The sequence below is a fragment of the Zootoca vivipara genome, chromosome 6 (genome assembly GCF_965207765.1).
Source record: "Zootoca vivipara chromosome 6, rZooViv2.hap1.1, whole genome shotgun sequence".
In the NCBI taxonomy this organism is placed as follows: domain Eukaryota; kingdom Metazoa; phylum Chordata; class Lepidosauria; order Squamata; family Lacertidae; genus Zootoca; species Zootoca vivipara.
The window spans coordinates 52208403-52225855 of record NC_142589.1 but is presented as its reverse complement, the minus strand read 5'-3'; the positions used below and the strand labels follow the sequence as shown (position 1 = coordinate 52225855).

General features: G+C 43.7%; 1 protein-coding gene across 2 annotated transcripts; it reads left to right on the top strand.

The window, feature by feature from the left end:
- Positions 1-11930, top strand: HERPUD1 (homocysteine inducible ER protein with ubiquitin like domain 1). Of its 2 annotated transcripts, none has more exons than XM_035120087.3 (8): positions 1-245; positions 4928-5005; positions 5118-5180; positions 6318-6445; positions 7376-7483; positions 7792-8142; positions 9301-9406; positions 10309-11930. In XM_035120087.3, the coding sequence occupies exons 1-8, from the start codon at positions 66-68 to the stop codon at positions 10462-10464; spliced, it is 1170 nt and encodes a 389-aa protein (XP_034975978.1). In that variant the 5' UTR covers positions 1-65; the 3' UTR covers positions 10465-11930. The 2 variants fall into 2 exon arrangements, with proteins under 2 accessions (XP_034975978.1, XP_034975977.1); XM_035120086.3 differs by having other exon boundaries at positions 10306-11930.
- The last annotated feature ends 5523 nt before the right edge of the window (positions 11931-17453 follow it).

The following is a 17453-nucleotide window of genomic DNA, read 5'->3' as shown; positions in this document are numbered from 1 at the left end:
GAAGCGTAGCTGTTGGAGTTGTGGGAGAGAGCAGTAGCTCTGCGAGAATTAAAAGCGGTGACTCGATGGCGGAAGCCCCGGTAGGGCCCGGCCGGATTCCGGGAGGCGAGGCCGAAGGGGAGGAGGTCTCGCTCGTGGTCAAGAGCCCCGCGCAGCGGCACCCCGACCTCCGACTGACCGCCCAGCGCTCGTGGAGCGTCCGTCGCCTCAAGGCTGAGCTCCGCCGCCGCCACCCGGACGCCCCGGTGAGCCTGCGAAGACTCGCTCTCCTCCTCCTCCTCGTCCTCTTCATACGGCACTTCCCCACCTCTTCCTTCCTTAGTTTTTTTAATAAAAAAATCTGTTACGGGCTACACTGCTCCTGAGTGGGGAGGCTCTGTTTGAGAAAACTCTCCTCCTATGAAGCCTCCAAATTCAGACGCAGCCTAATTCGGAAGCTTCCAGGGTGGGGCGGGCTGGGGGTTTTCTGCCTTTGTTCTCGGCTATTGCTGGCGACTTGGGGGTTGAAATTGGGAAATGTGGACGTTTAAAGGGGCGAGAGTAATGTTTAAGGGATGTTGATAGTAACTGGGCGGGGGCCATAGGCTGAAGGCATGGATGGACGTAAATAATACCATTAAGCCAGCCTTCCCCAATGAAAGGGCCTTCCAGATTTTGGGGCTACAACTCCTAACGCCTCCAGGGAGCGCTGGCTGTGGCTGTTGGGAGCTGTAGTCCAACAATATTTAGAGGGCTGCATGTTTGTTTGTTTGTTTGCATTTATGCCCACCATCTTCTCCAAAGATCTCAAGGTGGCACGTATGAGTCTCCCTCTCCTCATTTAATCCACATAACAACTCTGTGAGGTAGGTTGAGCTGAGAGTGAGTGACTGGCCCCCAAGGTCACACACAGTAAGAGCTTCATGGCCAAGTGGCGATTTGAACCCGGATCTCCCAGGCCCCACTCTAGTCACTACACTGTATTAAGCAGAGCAGGAGATTAATTTTTTATCCCTCCCCACAACCCTCCTTTTTGAAAATTTAGAACTCTGAAACCAAACATGGCCTTAAATGACAGCCTTCCTGGATCAGATCTGTGGCCCTTCTAGCCCAGCTTTCTGCCTCCTACAGTGGCCCTTCTAGCCCAGCTTTCTGCCTCCTACAGTGGCCAACCAGTTGTTTCATGGAGGGCATGAAGGCAGACGTTTTTTCCTTCAGTTGCTCTCCTGTGACTGGTATTCAGTGGCATACTGCCTCTGCACCTGGAGGTTCTATGTTGCTGTTGAGTGGCTGGTGATAAACCAGGTTGTTGTCTAAGATCTGCCCTCTGCCATGGAATATTAGTTGCTGGGGAGATTTCTGGAGTGCTTTTATTCCACTTAAAGATTTCCCATAGGCATCTGGTTGGTTACTGTCAGAAGAGAGTGGACTCGAAGGGCCTTCAATCTGATGTAGCAGTACTCTTAACACTATGAAAATATTAAGCTTGCTCATGTATTACTCATTGTTATTTCATGAAATTTATACAACACTTGATTGTGGGAGAAAGCCTCAAAGGGTTTGCATGGTACCTGCCACCATATTCACCAAGGTTCCTTTCTTTCAACTCTTCCCCCAGTCACTGATTTTTGAAGCCTTTATCTCTCTTATGCTCAAAGGCCTTTTTCTGTTTTCTACTTGCTTTCTTATGTATCCATTATGTACCTTGGCTTTTCTCCAGTGATCTGAGTACATGGTGATATCTGCTCTTTCTACCTGCAGGTAGGTTTGGTTGTGGGGTGGAGAATGGCTCAAGGTGCCTCTGTGACCTTCATGACCAATGAGAGATTTGTCTCCATGGTCTAGTGTTTGTTCACTGCATTGGCTGTTCTTCCCCCAGTTCTACCTCTCGCCTTATTTTTTTCCCCTCATCCACTTTCCCACTCCTCTGATAATTGTTTTATTTTGCTTAGGGTGGTATCTTTGGTTTCTGCAGCCTTCTTCCTGTTCAATTCTCTCCAGGCATCTTGGCCTGTTCTTACTCTCTAAACAGGCCTTTATATAACAGCAGTCAGAATCTTAACATTTCTCACCAAGGACTTGGAAGCTGCCAGTTGTGTTTTAATAGACTTTGGGACATAGAACGCCTGCAAGTGCAATGTGGTTATTTTGATTAAAGTCATCATTGTGATCATCTTGGCCTTTGTACTGGGGTGATGTATTGCTTTTGCCAAATGTGATTTTTTTTTTTCATTACCCATGCCCAGAGCAAAAGGCTCCCTCCACATCAGCAAGCAGTGTTACATAACCAAACAGTCTGGGCACCTCTTGGCAGCTGGTCATTCTGTTCTGGGAGCTTAAGCTTCTTTGAACAGGGTTTTTTCACTCTTCTGCCAAACAGATGATGCAATAGGGCTTAGGTCTTACTCACTTGTCGCTCTTGATTTATTGCATTTGGATGTCAAATGCTGAAACACTTAATTTTTTGCCGAATTCATGGCCAAGGCAAATGACTTCATCATTTTGTGGCTTACAATAAATTATCAGAGATCCTCTGTCTTAAAGCAGCAAAAATCCCCTTATGAACATATGGGGTTATTTATTTTTCAAAGTAAGAAGCAGCAGTACTTTGTCACTTTCTTTCCAATGCAAATGACCCAGCTGGTACACCAGTCTGCTATTTTGGTAAGGATGATTTGAAAAACCACAAAAGGGTTATTAGTGCTGCTTTTCTCTAGTACAACTAGTAGCAAATGTTGTGTTTGAATTCAAAACAGATTGGGACAGCCACGTAAATGTTATGAAACTAACTTTTCCCTTTTGGTCTGATACTGACACTACTTCACAATGTTTTAGTTTGTTAGCAACAAGAAAAGATGGATCCAGCTAGTAAGTCTAGTTTATTTTATTCTTCATTCAGTTTACAAGAATGACATGACCAGCGTTCGATCCTCCCATTGTGCTAGGTGCATTTTGCGACAAGAATTTCATTAGCATACGCAGTTTCTGAGCTCTGGGCGCAGTACTGCGCCTAAGATTTCAGATTAAAACTACAGTGGAAGGAAAGGAGGACCTTTTTCTGTCTCCCCACTTCCAGCTACTCTCTGAAGACTAGAGAAGAGACCCTCTTAAGAATGTTAGGAGGGCAGGCAGGGGAAGCATAGCTTTGTTTTTTGCAGTCTTCAGATCAGGACTAGACCATGTGAAAAATGAACATAAGACTTTAGCTGCAGTTCATTCATTTTCAGCTTTGTATTTTTATATAAAAAAGTATGCCTAGACATTCTGTTGTTGCGCCCATAACCTAGGTTTAAGGTGCCATTTAGCTCCTAGCTTTCATATCTCAGTTTCTAACACTGAACATGACTGATATATTTTGGCACAGCAGTTAAAATACGGTATGTTAAAATAAAAATTTAAATATGCTAATTCCCAGATTAGGTGCCGGGACATGCTAGTGTACCTCAAAATTAAATTAAAGGTTTCTGTGCATTCGGAGTACCCACCCCCCAGAAGATGCTACCCACTGCATCTTATAGATAAGTAAAACTTACCTCGTTTTTTTCTAACAATGAGAAAGGATTTGTCTTCACATCTATTCCCTCTGCTAGCATGGTTGCAGGGGTGGGGGTTCCAACTGTGGAATTCATACTCGACCCTCCAGCGTAAATTTGTCTCTCATAACACTTCAGTCAGGCCAGTTTGAAATTTCTAGTAATGCTGCGGTGTCAAATGACTTCTTAACAAGAACTGGAATTTCAAAGAATTGTGGCAGTTAATTTCTAAATATAAGTACCTTCACTTAAGAGCAAAATAGGAGGTTACCGGTAATTCTGAGATTGAAATAGTCCTACAAAAACCCTATTTGCAATTAGAGAAAAGAGTTATAATAAGGTTCCTAACTGGAGATAGAGATTGATCCTGGCTTCTGTCAACCTAGCCAAGGTTTCTCATAGTTAACTGGAGGTAGAACATTGGTCAAAGTGGACATTCTTGTCTGATTCTACAAGTTGCACTTGTCCAAAACACAAAATAAGGATTCAAAGTTTTGTTGATGAAATCTCTACAACTGCTTGATATAAACAGAAACTGATGTTATTGTCTGGACTCTGGAACCAGTTCTTAGCAACAGCAGCAACACTAAGCTAGGGCTAAAAAAGGAATTAAAGCCTTGCTGATGGTGGGCGCCTTGTCTATCAACATCAGTATCTGAGCTCATATAAGAGGCTTGTACTTTGTGCCCCATAATGTAAGTGCAGTCTTATTTTTCACTATCACTCAGTCACGATCCGATCGGGTTGGGAGCCGGGGCAGGAAAGGCTGAGTTCCCGCCTCCGGCCGGTTTAAAAACACAAAGCCCTGCCTCCCGGCCCACCCTATTGGGCGGCCTGGGTCTGACGGAGGCGGGAACTCCCACCTCGCGAGGGGCCTGAGCAGCTCTCAGCCCCATCGCGGGAGTTCGCTCGGGGCCAGCCCACAACACCACCTCCGTGGGAATGCAGAAGTGGTTTTTTCACTATCACTCAGTCACCAGGTTGATGAAACAGGTGTGGAGTTCTTAGACGTGGGTACATCTGAATCTACATCTTCCTTTTTCGGGAATATGTGTCGCAAAAAGGCATTCTCTGACCTGACAACATGCATCTGTTCTGCCTCCTAGAAGTCCAGCAAGCAAAGCCAAAGTAGTTTCCAAGCATAAGTATAATTGAGGATCTCAGAAATGCTGAAATGCATAACTTGCTCGTGCAGTAACTTTGTATTACAAATAAGTTGGCTATGAGAATACTCCAAAACAGACAATTGTGTGTTTTTGTTTCTGCTTTGTTTGCAAAGGTACTTTGTTAAGATGGAAGATAAACAAACAAACAAACAAATATTGCACATGTTAAGTTTCCAAGAATCTGAACATGGCTGTTCTGCATAATTCAACAGAATGGGTCCTGACCATTGTGTTCTCTTCCTCTTAAAGCCTGAAGACGTTCAGAGACTGATTTATTCTGGGAAATTGTTACAGGACCATCTTTACCTGCGAGAAGTGCTTGCCAAGGTACTTGGATGCTGCATGCTACTAGCATTGCTTTTGTTAACTTGAGTGGATCAGCAAGTAAATGCAATAAACTGAACTCTTGTTTGAAACCTTATTTTGGTTTATATTTCAGCAGGATATGGTGCATGCTCTCCACCTGGTGTGCAACTCGAAACTGCAAGAAACTGACGTGAAGGTATTTATAAACTGATAAGTTGTTCAGATTTCTACCTTACCTTTATCCACAATTTAGTTATAGTTCCCCTTGGAGCTGTTACTACAGCCTTGTAAGAGCATGAATATTGCATTGCTCTGTAAACCATATCAGGTCCCCCATTTGCATCTGTTAGAGACACTATTAGGCCACAAGAGAGGTGACCACTCCCAGAGGTTTGGTGCCTTTGGTGCAGCTTTGTTTTTAGCTGCCATGCTATTGACACACCCATCCTCAAAGACTTTGGAGTTTCAGTTTGAAAACCATCTAAATTAGTAGCCATCTCTGAAACTTGTGGCGTTCAGAAATAAGCTGTAATGGTTTTCTCCCTTACCTGGTGGAATGGAGGGAACCAGTGGGATATGGGTTAGCTCTGGATATAAACTCTATAGGAAGGACAGAGAAGGGTGATGATTTCAACTTGCTGATTTCACTTTTAGCTGTGTGATGGTTATATTTGTCATAATGTTGAAGAAAAGCTGTTGCTGGGGTGCAAACAGAAGCTCTGCACGCATGTGTGGTATATTGTAACCCTCAGTTGATTCTACTTAAATAGTTGTTACCATGCTTGCTATGGACATTTGTGTCTGCACACCTGAAATTTACTACTTTGTGTTTGGGGCCCTCTGGGAACGTAACTGACGAGGGGATTTCATTTGGATGCCAGGGGAACTTCTCCCCAGCTGTATTCTGCTATTCTGTTGTCAGTCTAGTAGAACTGGCCCAGAAACCAGCACATTTACCAAAATAAACAGGAGCATCTTATGCGTAGCGCTTAATAACTTTAGGTAGCAGAGTGCCCTCATAAGGTGCTTTGGTGGGAGCAAAAGAGATTAAAGCAGAACTTTTCCAGAAACAGAGTTGTTATTGAAAAATTGTGAGGTAAATTACTGAAGTCTTGTCACAGAAGGTGGTGTGGGGAGGGAGAAATGAGGTGAAGGCAAGCCAAGAGCGGTTGTGTGGTGGTGTTTGGGGGAGGAAGGAGCAGGGTTGAAACCATGGAGGGAACAAGTTATACCTTCCCTTCCTCGCAATTTGTCTGAAAATCCCCTCAAAAGGGAGGGAGAAGCTCCCATGCACATACATTCTTAAGTTTCAGCTGATCAATGTTTTCCTCAGGTTGTTGAAGCCAAGAATCAGCCAGCAGCCTTTAGCCAAGACCCGCCTTTGCTTCCTTCAGTTCATGCTTTGAGTCAGACGGACATCCTCAGCAGCCAGCCCCTTGCAACAGAGAATGATGGCAATAGGTAAGTGTGGTGTGAATGCCTCGGTTCTGCCTGTTGGTTCTGCTCGTTACCTGCTTGTTCAGACAACTTGCTCCTGAATCTGTGTACCCTTGAGATGGCATCTGTGTACCCTCTTGGCAGCAGCTGGTGCCCCTGGCCTGCTGCTGGAATGGATGCCTAGCAGTGCACCCTAACTCCACTTTGGGGAAAGCAAAGAACAACAGTGGAAATGAGAGAATTGGCTTTGGTTTTTACTTTCTCCAACGCAAATAAATAAATGCCTGCCTTCTCCTTGCAAGGCTGCTTGGCATGTGAGAGGCCTTGGGGAGGAGAGAGAGAGTCGATGGTGAGCATAACTAGCAGCTGGCTAGCAAGCCAAACCAAAGACTCCTGAACCCCTAGTATAGGGATAGTCAACTTGGGGCCCTCCAGAAGTTGGACTACAGTTCATGCATCCCTTATCATTGGTCATTCTTCTTGAGGATGATGTGAGTTGTGGTTCAGCAACATGTCAGCATGTTTTCCCCAATGAAACTTTGGCTGCAGCACAGTTTAATTCTTCCTTCTGATTCTTTGGTGATGCATTTTATTTAAAATGTTACAATCTAAAAGGCCTGGCACACAAGGATCAGGGAAGAAGGGAGGGGGAGGAAGGACACCCAGGGATGAATTCCTTGTTGTAGGGACTATGTAACCAACAGCTGGAATGGAAAGAGCTTAGAGAGAGGAGCCACAAATAGTTTGTCTTTTACCAGAGCAGAGATACAGAAACTCTGCCAGTCCAGTCTCTTTTCCACTTCAACAGCCTGATGATTAAATGCTGATAACAGATCCTTGGCCTGGAGGGTACAGCATTACAAAATCCTTCCCCACATACTTTTCAGTGAGGGCAAGGGAGAAAAAATAGTATGCCTGTCCTGATTAAGCATATTTTCTGCTCCTCTGCATCAGATCTGCACCAGCGCAGCACTCCTTTCAAGGCTATTCATCCTATACAACATACCGCATGCTGCAGTTCTGGTTCCATCAGTTTTATGCAAGACAATACTACATGCAATAGTAAGTTGCTGTCTTTGTTGTGATCTATTTTTACAAGGAGCTAAATCCCAAGCATTTTGACAAATTTGCATACTGGTGTGATGTGGCTGAAAAGCTAGGGCTCTCGCCTGTATGTATTCATATATCAAACCCTTGGCACAAATAAGCTACGGTGATCCTTGGTGATTCACTGAATCAAATACACCCTTGAAAGTTCACCAGTTGTTGGCTTGCTATTTTGAGGCTGCCAATTTGTTTCATGCACACCAAAGTTGAGCAAGCTCTCACCAGCTTTCTAACTGAGCTCATGACTTTTATTTTGCATCTAGCATGGCTGCCAGTGCTGTTTCTGGTGACGTATCCTCTACACGAAGTACACAGGAGATCCCAGTTGCAGCCCCGGTTGCGGCCCCAGCTCCTCTTTCTGGTCCTTTTCCTGCTGAAAACCAGGCCGGAAATCAAAACGTTCCCCCTCAGGTAAACCCAGGGGTGAACCAGAACCTTCGCATGAATGCCCAGGGAGGGGCTTTGATGGAAGAAGAAGAAGAAGGTGGCAATCGGGATTGGCTGGACTGGCTCTACTCGGCAACCCTCTTCTACGTCTTCATCAACATTGTGTATTTCTACTCCAGTATGAGCAGGCTTCTCATGGTGATGGTGGGCACCCTGCTGATGTACCTGTAAGTTTCTGTGGCCTCATCTTATCTCTTTCACTTTTCACCACTAATCTTGGTGCACATTATTTCTTGGTAGGCATTGGTACAGCTTATTTCTTGGCAGGCATTGGTACAGAAAACCGTGGTTTACAACAAGAAGTGAAACTTTCCTATTATGGCTGGCAGGGAGCATATGTGAGCAGGCCGCTGTACAGTATATACAGTACTGTAAAGCTAAACTCTGGTTTCCTGTTGTATCTGAGCTGGCCCACAAACTGCTAGACACATTTCTGCAGCTCCCTTTAAATCGTTGTAAGGAGGCTAGTACTTCAGTCATTTACATCTAAAATACCACTTGTGAGGGTTTAAGAGGAAACATGCACCACAGGTAAAAATAACTTGTTCTGCAACCTGTGGCTCATTTTCACTGTTGCACATACAAGAACTGCAAGCTAAACACTGACGTCTGAACTTGTCCTAGTTAACTATCCTCCGCTTTGTATGCATTTATCACCTGTGGGACTGTAGCACAGGCAGCTCTTTACTATACTGAATGCAGTTTTTATACATTAGCAACAGTAAAAGCTGCTCAGCTTTTGCAGTTTGTTAGTAAACTTGGGTAGACAGCCATTCAGCTTATGTTGGCAGTCCTTTAAAGGGACAAAGACATAACTGTCTTTGGTCTTTTTTATTTAGCAAAATTTATATGCTGCTTGATTGTTTTAAAAAAGGAAAACCTCTTAAGCAGTTTACAAAAATATAAAAATCTAATAGGCTAAAATTACTGATAAAACAATTAAAACCTATTAAACATTTTCAAAAGACGATTGCAATCAGCTGTTGCTAAAAAGAAATGAAACATGTAACTTCCACATGTCTGGATAGGCCTGATATCAATAGGCAGGGAGTTCCAAAGTGTACTTGTAAGAAATTGGTATTTTAGTGTGGCCACAAATATAATAATAATAATATAACAATTTATTATTTATACCCCGCCCTTCTGGCTGGGTTTCCCTAGCCACTCTGGGCAGCTCCCAACCAAATGTTAAAAACACCTGTGCCAGCTATCCTTGAATATTGAATGGAGGCTCTCTCCCATGCCAAATGGGTTTCCTGACAGAGGGTTTTTTCAGACTTCCCTTTGGCATTCTGTCTTATACCTCACTGGTTTTGTCTTCTCAGGCACCAGGTTGGATGGTTTCCTTTCAGGCGGAGGCCAGCTCAGCCTGCTGAGAACAACATTCCTCTCCAAGCAGCTGTTAACCAAGACCAAAACAATAATTTACAGGTAAGTTCCTAACAGGATATACATAAGCACAATTTTGAATGGTCTGATGACCTTTCCAGCCCAAACCTATGCAGCTCAGAATGAATGCTACTCATTCAGAGGGACTTGCTTCCTGGATAATTAAGCTTGTTTAGGGTTTCAGCATTGCCTCAGTACTGTTTCTAAAACACCTCTGTATATTCTGTCTGCATATCTTAAGTGGCTTGGCACTTACGTACTGTAAATTGTTCTGTGCAACAAAATAATTCAGGATGCAAAGTGTGCATTCGGTATGCTAAAATTATGTTGTAGAATTTGAGATAAATCAAGATGTTGAATCATTTGTCAGGCATTTTCCTGATTTGGTGGTGCTGGTTCTACTGTACCACATAATGCGCTCTATGCTTAGTATGTGAGACCCAGTGTTGGGCAGCACCAAATGTTTTGGTCCTTCTGGGGTGGGGCTTTCCTTTTTTCGGGCAGCTAAACCATCTCCAGCTCCTGGCTCTTCCTGTTGACTGAAGGCTTTGGAGACCTGATGATAGAAAATGTCCATTTCCCAGGCCTTAGATGTCACTGCTGTGGCTGTTCTAACATTAAATGAGTTGTAATGTGTTGAATTAATGCAGCAACTGTGTGCTATCTCAGAAATGGTTTATGGAGTCCAGCTCATCCTGCATGTTAATACATGCTTGGAGAGCAGGTTGCTCCCAGCTTCTAATGAGGTCCTTGCATGAAGTGCTCTCCCTTCACAGAGTCTGCCTAGCCAAATATATCTAGTTCATGTGACTTATGACAAAGTAAACCTACAACTGGTAATATTTTCCAGTGTCGAATCTAAAGCTGCTCAGGAAAAAAGGAGAAGGTCAGTTGATGATCCTGTCAGGGAATTATTATATCTTTCTCTTTCCTTGGTTTAGCAGGAGGAAAATGCAGGGGGTCGGGGTGAAATGGAGGCACCTGACACCACACCAGAGAGTCAGCCAGCACCGTCTTCGTTCATGAGCACTGCCTGGCTTTTCTTCAAGACTTTCTTTGCCTCCCTCCTGCCTGAGGGACCCCCAGCTGTGGCCAACTAGCTGGCTGCTTAGCCACACAAATAGCCAGTAAACTGCAGCTGTCCTCTTGCTGTGAGACCTTTGGCTGACCAAGGACTGGACTGGACACCAGTTTGAAAGCTGGAAGTGGCCTGGTACCAATGGACGAAAAGGAATTAGTCTGCTTTCAGAAGCGAAAGACAAGAGATTGCAGCAGCCATAAGACCAAAGTACAAAGGTAGTCCAGAGTGCCAGTGAACTGTATGGGAAACATTGAGTGAAGGCCTACAGCAGTGTGCAGTTCTGTACTGAATGCAAGTAAGGCTGTTGATGGACCAAGAGCGAGAGAAGCACATTGCTTCTGCTGGTGTAACTTGATTCCTGTTGGAATGTATCTCATGCTTTAATTACACTGAGTGTAGTATCTTGCGCAACCAGTGAATTGCTAGATATGTATTATAAGAGTTTTACAGGAAAGATTTATGCCAAAAATAACTAAAAGCTATGCTTGCACTCAATAAATGTAGGGAGCTGTTTGCATAAATAGCTTCCTACTGAAGATTCAGTTGAGCCTTTTATACTAAACAGTATAGCAAGAGCAACCGGCCGACATGTACAGGTTTCATGTCAAGAACTATCACCCAGTTTTATCAGTTGGAGTGATCATGTAGATCCAAACATTCTTTCCCTGGATAAAATCTTCCAGGCTGCTTTCTGTTAGGGCTTCTGATATGCATCTAATCAAAAATATTGTCAGCTGTTTTTGTCACCACCTTACAAACTCAAGATATCTGCAAACTAGAGTCTTTTGCAAGCAAGGCTTAGAAAGACGATGGCCCATCTGTTTGTCTGTTCCTGCTGGGTCCTTAGTTGAATTTCAGCAGTGGAATATTTCTCTGCATTCTGTTTTTTGTGCATTGTATTAAATGGTTTGTTTTTTTAAAAAAAAGTCTTCCAGAACAGTTCCCTAAAACATGCATTATGTTACTAGCTTAATTTCTAGTGGTTTGTGTTTAAAAATAAGCATGCAACTATGCAAGTATGAGGAAGACCCGGGAAAGGAAATGATTAGGTATTGAAAATGTCATGATCACATTTTAAAGCTTGTGCTTTTAAAGGGTAAATTGCTTAAGAGCAGTATATTTTGTGCCTTTGGGATCTGGAGATGTTTTTCCTTTGCTCCTTATACTTTAGGAGGCATTCCTGATACCTCCATTTCTGTTAATCCTTGGCTTGCATCTCCTAGAACTTAATGAATTTGCATTGAGAATCTTTTCAGCTCAGGGATAATTTTTCTTGGATTATCTTAACACACAGGGCCATTGTCCTGCGTATATATTGTGAAAATCAAATGATGCTGAATTTATATTTTCACTATTGCAGATTGTAAGCCTTCAGTTCATATCAACCTCATCTGTACAGCTGACCACTTTCTCTTGTATAATATCTGTTGAACAAAGTTTAACATGCGATGACTTAATTTTATTAAACTTGGATATTGCTGTCTAGCCGTTCATTTGTCGGTCACTGCACAGCTAAACTGTACAAGAAACACTGTCCAGTCAGGCATTAAGGATAAATGGTACAATTGAGTGGATGAGAATCTGAACTCTTCTATTCCTTTCCCTGTACTTTTCATAACCTGGCTCGATTATCTGGCAGTCTGTTCCAACTTTACTCCAGGTCTGCGATGCTGAAGGCTGTCATCAGTACTTCATCCTAAGATGAATAAGACAAGAGGAGCCCTGCTGGATCACACTCTAGCATTACTCTCTGGGCAGTGCTGCCGGCAAGGCTGTTGAGAACTGTGCTGCTAGGGTGACAAAAGCTCCTGTCTTTCACTTATAAGGATAGAGAAAACACAAGTCTCTGGGAAACAACTGAGGAAATAAAGTGCATGTTGTACATACAAGCAAACCCTCAATCAGTAGTGGCGAACTGCGGGAGATATTTTGTGGGGTGCAGCCATGAAATTCGCTACTTGCCTTGGGAAGGTAGTGGCTACAGGCAAGTAGCTATGCGGCAAAATCTTCCACTGTTCCTCCTTTGCCCCCTCCCCAAGTTGGTACGGTCTATGCAGCAGTAGGTACATTTGCAGCTGAAGTTCCCTGGATGGTGGAATCTGCAGGGGTGTGGGTTTCCAGCTGCTTTCTAGCCTGCTCACAGTAAACAGATGGTGACCCTTTGCAACAAAAGTGTTTTGCATCAAAATTGAGAAATAAACATACAAATAATTATAATGGAGCATTTCATTTTCAAAACGCAGCCTGAGTCTGCAGTTGAAGAAAACTATCAAAATGAAAAGGCAGCTTCTGATTTTTGGGGTGTCCTGAATTTTGTTGGTGTATTTCTTGTGGGAATTTTCTGCTCAGGTATAAATATAACTTGGCCAGCCTTGGCAACCCTAGCAGCTGGACTTGGTTGAGGTGATGCCATTTGCTCATTACACTTCAGGCTGCAAGGAGCTTGGGCAGGGTAGCTGTGTCTGAGTCAAAAGCACAGGCGTTTACAGTATTCTGAAGACTTCTCAGACTCGTGATTGACTGACCACAAGGTGGCAGATTGAGTAAAGAGCTGAAAGCTGCTGCTCTCCTTGCCTTCAAGTAATTAAGGGTTGTGAAAAGTTTCACCCTCATTTTACCTCCCCTTTTTGGGCAAGGTCCTTGAGCGTGTGCTCATGGCCAGATTCAGGCTCTTGGATAAAACTGATTTCCTAGATCCCTGGAGATGACTGGAGTCATCTGGCCCTAGCCTTGCATTTAGATCACCCACCAACAGGACCTTTAAAAGTTTTCATGGATGGTGCTTGGGGTGGCTGAAAAGCAGATGGAGGCCACATGAAGAGAGAGGGCACTTTCCTTCTTTGGATAAAAGGTAAGGACTTTATGTGCCATCCTTTGGGCCTGCTGGCATGGCTCTCCAAATCTTGGACAGATAAGAATGCAGCATCCACATTCTGAGGTGGTGGTGATCTCTTGCCTTCTTCATCCCCACTCAAGGGGACTTGCTTCTCTTGCTTCCGGCCTGCTGGCCTTCTGCACCCCCACTCAGGAGGCTTCTTCACTTACTTTTAGGCCCAGTGACTTCCTGCATCCCCACCCAAGGGTGCTTTCTCCCCTTGCTTCTATGAGCACTTTCCTTCTGGATCCTAGCCCAGGACGTGTAATTTCTTGCTACTATATTGATTACTGGAAGGACTAATAATGGAAACAATTTACTTTCAGTAAAGATTTGAGGAACAGAGATGATGGGTGGCTGGAAGGGCAGATGGGCACCTCTTATACCACAGTTGAAAAAGGTAAGTCTATTTTCCTACTCCCAGATCCACTGGTCTCCTGTACCCCCTCTGACATGGGTCTCTTCCCTTCCTTACATTCCCACCAGCCTTCTGGATCCCAGTCCAGGAAGTTTCATTTCTTGCTGCTACTTTGATTTTTCTTCTATGGGCTAGAAAGTTTCTCTTCCCGCCCCTTCTCTCTGTGAAGTCTACATCACAGGATTGTGGGGAGCATAAAAGTGTGGGAAGCAACATTAAACAAGCAAACTACCCTGAGCTCATGGTAGAAGGGTGAAGTCTAAATAGGAGTGAGTAGAGGAAAAGAAATAGTTGTATGACATTACTGGGCTCACTGAAGAAGAAACCCAAGGAAGCTGGTATTAGGATATGTTATATAAAGCGATGGGACACAGGTGGCGCTGTGGGTTAAACCACAGAGCCTAGGGCTTGCTGATCAGAAGGTCGGCGGTTCGAATCCCTGCAATGGGGTGAGCTCCTGATGCTTGGTCCCAGCTCCTGCCAACCTAGCAGTTCGAAAGCACGTCAAAGTGCAAGTAGATAAATAGGGACCGCTACAGCGGGAAGGTAAACGGCATTTCCATGTGCTGCTCTGGTTTGCCAGAAGCGGCTTTGTCATGCTGGCCACATGACCCGGAAGCTGTACGCCGGCTCCCTCGGCCAATAACGCGAGATGAGTGCCGCAACCCCAGAGTCAGTCCCGACTGGACTTAATGGTCAGGGGTCCCTTTACCTTTATATAAAGCGATGCCAGAATGAGGATGTGTACCGCAGATCCTTTCAACAGTGCAGTGGATTGTGACATGCATGAGGAAGTTTTTCTCAGCATCCTTTGAGATGTGGCTGGGGATCCTGGCCTGCACCTTTTAGGGTCATTTGGTGTGGCAAAATGTCACTGGGCTGGCCCCGATTTGTGTGTTCCCTCTTGTACCACTGCAAAATACAATAGAGCTTATTTTGCAGTACCTGGAAATAAATAAAAAATCTATCTCAGGAAACAGATGCTCAGTAACAATGACTTATTGGCCTAACTTCCAGTGATTTAGATTAATGAATTGCACAGGGAGAAGCTTTTATTGTCACTGAGGGGAACTGCATGGTTGGCCTTTGAGCAGAAAAACAAATCCAGGGATTGATAACTCAGAGTCCCAGTTGGGAACCTGAGGTCTGTGTGACCCATATCTAGTCATCCTGACATAGTGGAACAAGTTGTGCTGTATCTGTTACAAAATACCAAAGGATACAAGCCATCTAAAGTCAATACTCATTAACATTTGTCAGCATTCCCAATGTAAACATTCTTGCAAGGAGTTTTCTCTAGGTGATGCACCTTAGTATGGCGTTTTCAATAATATAGGCACCTTTATCTAAACTTTTTGAATGCATGTTTTGGTTATACAGCTGCATTGCAAAATTCGGAGAAAATCAGATTCTGAATGATAGCTGTGCTTTGGATGGTGTAAAGTTTTTTTGGAAGTGCAAATTAGGTGAACTTGCATCAGAAAGCAAATCAAAGCATCGCCCTTATCCCCGTATGAAATCCCATTGGTTTTGAAATGAGATATTTAAGCCAAGGGGATATTTCCTCCTTTCCTAAGGATCGTTGTTGCAGGGGCAGAGACATAGTGGTCTTGGGGGCACAGGGAGTTGAAAACCCACTACTGTTTTTGCACCAGGGTCCTAGTGCCACTCCGTCAGCATGAAGGGGGAGTTTTTAAGCCACTGAGATGCTTCCTTACCCTTCGTGCAGATTAAAGCAAATCAAAGAGTCAGCCGCTGAGGTTGGGCTCCTAGGGTCACTGGAGAAGATGTGTGGGGAAAACACCGAGGAGTAGTAGTTCTGTATGCTCCAAAGCTAAGCTTCTGTTAACGCTAGAAACACAAGAGGCTTTCATTTCAAGAGAACGGTGGGCAACAAGGAAAGCACAACTTAAGTCACTCTGAAAGGAGATATTGGCGCACTCCAGGTCATTTACCCATGTATGTACACAGCAAAATAGTATGTGTTGGCTGAAAGGGAACACATGGGGAACTGCACTGATTGTTGCAATGCACCCCCAGTTATTAGTATGTTTAATTATAAGATTATACAGTAATATTAGTAGGTTTCATAAACTTAGAAGGGGGTGCGGTTGTGACAATCATGAAGGGACCTTGCACTTAAGAATTTGCCACTATACTACTGTGCACAGCTGCAGAAAGCAGGCTGAAGCCTCTCCTTGTGGTCCTGATGAAAATCAGTCACCCTCCCGATGTACCTAGTAGATTGTTGTTGTTTAGTCGTTTAGTCATGTCCGACTCTTCGTGACCCCATGGACCATAGCACGCCAGGCACTCCTGTCTTGCACTGCCTCCCGCAGTTTGGTCAAACTCATGTTCGTAGCTTCGAGAACACTGTCCAAGATGGACAGGTCATAGTGGAGAGTTTTGACTAAACGTGATCCACCTGGAGAAGGAACTGGCAAGCCACTCCAGTATCCCTGCCAAGAAAACTCCATGGACAAAGACAACCTAGTAGATTAATTTATATTAAAAAAACCCATGATGTGGTTACTCACCCCACACAATTGTTGGGTAGCTTGTCTCCCACTGAAATCAGTAGACCTCCAAATGTTTGGCTATGTGGGTGTACAATATGAGAAATATTATCCTCCAGCCCTTTCTTCTGTAACTATATATATATATATATATATATATATATATATATATATATATATATATACAGTGTACAGTGGTACCTCGGTTTAAGTACACAATTGGTTCCGGAAGTCTGTACTTAACCTGAAGCGTACTTAACATGAAGCAAACTTTCCCATGGAAAGTGGATTAATCCGTTCCAGAGGGTCCGTGGAGTACTTAAACTGAAGCGTACTTAACATGAAGCAAACTTTCCCATTGAAAGTAATGGAAAGTGGATTAATCCGTTGTAGACGGGCCCGCGGAGTACTCAACCTGAAGCATACTTAACCCGAAGTATGAGTGTAATTGGTTCTGGAAGTCCGTACTTAAACTGACGCGTACTTAACCTGAAGTGAACTTTCCCATTGAAAGTAATGGAAAGTGGATTAATCCGTTCCAGACAGTCCGCGGAGTACTTAAACTGAAGTGTTCATAAACTGAAGTGAACTTTCCCATTGAAAGTAATGGAAAGTGGATTAATCCGTTGTAGACGGGCCCACGGAGTACTCAACCTAAAGCATACTTAACCCGAAGTATGAGTGTAATTGGTTCTGGAAGTCCGTACTTAACCTGAAGCGTACTTAACCTGAAGTGAACTTTCCCATTGAAAGTAATGGAAAGTGGATTAATCTGTTCCAGACGGGTCCGCGGAGTACTTAAACTGAAAGTACTCAAACTGAAGCGTACTTAAACCGAGGTATGACTCCTATCTATCTATCTATCTATCTATCTATCTATCTATCTATCTATCTATCTATCTATCTATCTATCTATCTATCTATCTATATGAAATAAAAGTAGAACCCATAACAGAATTTGCTGCATTGAATAAAATAAACTGTCCTGGGATTATAAGGACCATATGTAAACTCTGTCCTTCAAACCTCCAAATTCACTGAAAGATCGGGTCCCTTCTTTAGTGATGTGAATGTCCGGCAGTAACCCTTGAAAAAGGTATCTGAGGCCATTCACTCTTTCAACTCAGGATGTCTGCTTTCAGAAGCAGAACAAAAAGGAAAATGCTGGAAAGCATTATTGCTATTTTTAAAGCTGCAAA

Excerpts from the sequence above, each read along its gene's own strand:
- HERPUD1 (XM_035120086.3), top strand. The coding sequence starts at position 66 with ATGGCGGAAGCCCCGGTAGGGCCCGGCCGGATTCCGGGAGGCGAGGCC. Across the intron at positions 5,006-5,117 it reads TGCGAGAAGTGCTTGCCAAG|CAGGATATGGTGCATGCTCT; the intron begins GTACTTGGATGC and ends TTTATATTTCAG. Across the intron at positions 7,484-7,791 it reads AGACAATACTACATGCAATA|CATGGCTGCCAGTGCTGTTT; the intron begins GTAAGTTGCTGT and ends TTTTGCATCTAG.